Source organism: Nestor notabilis, unplaced genomic scaffold (genome assembly GCF_000696875.1).
Source record: "Nestor notabilis isolate BGI_N333 unplaced genomic scaffold, ASM69687v1 scaffold34038, whole genome shotgun sequence".
Lineage (NCBI taxonomy): Eukaryota > Metazoa > Chordata > Aves > Psittaciformes > Psittacidae > Nestor > Nestor notabilis.
In genome coordinates this window covers 22,158-26,118 of record NW_009942041.1, presented here as the reverse complement: position 1 = coordinate 26,118, position 3,961 = coordinate 22,158, and the positions used below count along the sequence as shown (strand labels likewise).

The 3,961-nt window shown below is 43.8% G+C and overlaps 1 protein-coding gene across 1 annotated transcript; it reads right to left on the bottom strand.

Moving 5' to 3' along the window:
- Positions 1–1,901: 1,901 nt before the first annotated feature.
- On the bottom strand, positions 1,902–3,605 carry LOC104400726 (ankyrin-1-like). Its single transcript, XM_010021196.1, has one exon. It carries the CDS (start codon positions 3,603–3,605, stop codon positions 1,902–1,904), a length of 1,704 nt encoding a protein of 567 aa, XP_010019498.1.
- Between the last annotated feature and the right edge of the window lie 356 nt (positions 3,606–3,961).

The following is a 3,961-nucleotide window of genomic DNA, read 5'->3' as shown; positions in this document are numbered from 1 at the left end:
GGTGCAGGTGGAAACGCGCTGGGGAAGTGGCGGTTTACAAGTGGCCCAGGGAGAACCGGGCCATGGAAGTGTGGGGTGACCCCTGAAGAGGGACACTGCTGACTGGCACTGTTCAGTGCCTCCTGCCGCAGATGCCAGGGTTGCTGGGCCCTGCCTGTGTGCTTCCAAGTGTGTGGTGATGTCTTTTAAGGAGCAGAGTGTTGTGCGGGTCAAGTTGTAATATGGCTCTAAAAATCACAGGTTTACTCCCATATGTTCTTAAATCCGTGTTTGTGTCACAAGAAGTATTTGTCCCTTCATGGAATTGGGCTTCCAATCATACAATGGTGAGAAGTGTGAAGAATCTTGAGGGTTGATTATCATTATATAGGGAATGACGACAGAGAACCTTCTGTCACCTTGAGAATGTTTCTGGTTTAAGATATGGCAATACAAATGTTTTGAACCAATAAACTCTGTTGCAACCTTTTAATTCTGAACATTTCATCTTTGTGCTGGAATTGATTTGAAAGTGAAGTTAATAAACAGCAACTATGATTAGTTTAATTATCTGTACATAGCAAAACCTAGGTAAATGGTATCATGAAAGATAAAAAGAAAAATGATTGTTAGAGTCTCTGGAGCTCAGTGCCATGTTGTAGGGTATAATACGGAAGTGTCTAAAGAGGGTCCAGTGCAATGCTGAGTGTCGGTGTAGCACATACCAGTTTCCTAAGGACAGCGTCGTTGTGTTAGCAAAGTTTTGGAACACGCACTTCTCTGGTTGGTTTATACCAAGGCTCTTGGTAGGATTTGTGGGGGCTTGCAGGAAATCTGGAGTGGGGCTTTTGACAAGGGCCTGAAGTGACAGTACAAGGGGGAATGGCTTTAAACAGAAAGAAGAGTGACTTACATTAGGTATTAGGCAGAAGTTCTTCCCTGTGAGGGTGCTGAGGCGCTGGCACAGGGTGCCCAGAGAAGCTGTGGCTGCCCCATCCCTGGCAGTGTTCAAGGCCAGGTTGGACACAGGGGCTTGGAGCAACCTGCTCTAGTGGAAGGTGTCCCTGCCCATGGCAGGGGGTTGGAACTGGATGAGCTTTAAGGTCCCTTCCAGCCCAAACCAGTCTGTGACTATATGATTTATTAGCATGGGGAATGAGTCTAGTAAATCTAGAGTAGAGCAACCCCACACTAGTACATTTTGAAGGAGATGCCTTCTGATCTCCAGTTAGTAGCTCAGAGAGCAGTACTGTAATCAGCATAGTCCAATAGCTCACATCACATTACACTCAAGAGAGCCAGTGCTACTCTGCTCTTTGCTGTCCTGCTTCTCCTGGTGTTTAGGTACATCTGTGGAGTAAGTTGGATGAACTCACACGTACAACCTAGAGCAGGGCTGGGGTGAAAGGGAGCGCAGTTCAATCTCCCTTGGCAGCACTCTGCAGTTTCATCTGCCAAAGCTAAACAAAACTGGGTTTGTCTACTCCAACATCTCTATCTCTGTGTCCTTGAGGATACTGATTCTCCTTATTCACAATAGACATGGCTTTTTAAAAATGAAATGTTACCAAACAGTGTATCAGCTATCCGTACAAGCTGATATTGACAGATACATGAAAAGTTATTTTCTATTTTCTTTTTTTAAGTCTTGATTTACACTGGAGGAGGTCATACACAATCTGTTTATGAGTGGTGCCTTTTAAATAGATTCCAAGTATGAGATTCATGAGAGAAGCAAAAGACTAATCAATACTTAGAAGTTTAACAGTGTTTTAAAAGCCTTCTTTTCCAGGGTCACCTTTGATTGCTAACTTAATTCTGCATGGTCTAGCATAGTTACAATCATACTGGGCAGCAGCACTATCCAAACTACATTACGAGAGAATTCGGCATTTAAATTTAGCCGTTTTCGCTTTACATCTTCATTTTGTTATTAACATTTTCTTCTTCAAAAGTGTTACGATTTGAGCCTGATTTTCTGTTGTATTAAATTCTGCTACTTGCAGTGGGGTCTTTTGGAGGCTGTTAGCAGCCAGTAAATTTGCTTTTTCTCCTTGTGACCAGTTTACGAGGGCATTCACAGCATTCAAGTGACCGGCCTTGCAGGCGCAGTGCAGCGCGGTGTCCCTGCTGCTGTCTGAGGCATTAATGGCCGCCCCGTGTCTCAGCAGCACGTTGATCATGTTGCTGTGCCCATGCTCTGCTGCAATATGCAGTGCAGTCTTTCTCCAAGTGTTTCTGTCATCAATGTTTTTATTTTTCCCTGATGCCAGAAGAATTTTTACTATCTCTGTGTTTCCCTTCATGGCTGCATAGTGCATTGGAGTGCATCCGTCCATGTCCTTCACTCCAAATCTTGCTTTTCCAGCTAACAGAACTTTCACGATGCCAAGATGTCCTCTCGCAGCTGCAGTGTGCAGGGGAGTCTTCTTCTCTTTGTCTTGTGCGTTGGGGTCAGCGTTAGCATTCAGAAGCATCTCTACCATTGCTTTGTCTCCTCTTTCAGCAGCAAAATGTAAAGGGGATTTTAACTGCTTATCCTTAACATTAACACGGGCTTTGTGGTGCAAGAGCTGTTGGGCAGCATCAGTGTTACCTCTTTGACTTACAATATGCAGGGGAGTAACAAACTCTTTAGTGGCAGCATTAATTTGGGCTCCAGCATTAACTAAAAGGCCAACTAATGCTCCATTATTATGAAGGGCAGCAAAGTGCAGCGGGGTTTCATGGGCTTGGTTGATCAGGTTAGTTTCCATCCCCTTCTGGAGAAGCAGATGTGCGATGGAATCAGCCCCAGCTTGAACTGCCAAGTGCAAAGCTGTGTCTGAAGCAGGAGTCCTCATTCCAAAGTTTGCTCCCTTTTCAATTAGAGCTTCTGCAGCTTCAGCTTTGCCTGTTTCACATGCCAGGAGTAACGGAGTGTACCTCATGTCATTGAGGGCATCTATATCCGTACCTCTGTCAATTAAAGCAGCTACAATACCAGGTAGATTTTTCTGCACAGCCCTGAAAAGAGCTGACTCCATTATTTCAGATGACAAATCTTTGGAATATTCTAGTAGTATTTTGAAGATGGATGGGTGGTTGCTGTTGAAGGCTCTTTCAACCATGTTGGAATCAACGCTGGCTCCAGCTTCTAGCAGTACTTTTGCAGTGCTTTCGGACCCACGTAACACAGCATAACTGAGAGCAGTCTGTCCCTTTTCGTCCTTTCCATCAATGGAGGCACCAGCCTTTAAAAGCATTTTTGCCAGACTGGTCTCATCTTTAAGAGCTGCCATGTGCAAAAAGTTGTGCTGGTTCCTGTAGCTTCTTGCCTCTTCTTTCAGGAGCATCGTCACTATGTGGCTGTGATCATTCTTTGCAGCCAAATGAAGTGGTGTCTTGCCTTCTGTATTCAAACTGTACAGATAAGCACCAGATTGGAGCAGTCCTTTCACTGCACCCTCATGGCCTTTCTCAGCAGCCCTGTGCAGTGGTGTTCTTCCATTCTTGTCTTTCACATCTACCTTTGCACCTTTGCTCATCAAATATTCCATTATGGTTACATGTCCATTAGCAGCTGCAACATGCAGAAGTGTTTCACTTGAGGAATTTAGTGTGTTAATATCATTGTCTTTCAACATCTCCTCTAACTCAGAAAGATTGCCCTTAGTGACTGCATCAAAGATGCCAACATCAGTGTGATCTTTTCTCAGTTTTGCTGCCTTTGAAAGTTGAAGTTTTTTTCCTTTCTTCCTAATAGCCCATTCTTGCTTTTTTCTTCTAGGATTGTCTTTTTTTCCCTGGTGCTGTTCATTGCTACTTTTAAACCAAACCTTGTCTTTTTCAAGTAAATATCCTACTAATTGTCTTCTAGCATCTCCAATGCTTTCATTTACTTCACTGACATATTTTCTTATCTTGGTATAAAGTTTTGGCTCCACTTGCTTTAAACATGGATAAAAAAAGAGCCTGCAGGCTCGTTCACCTTGAGACATCA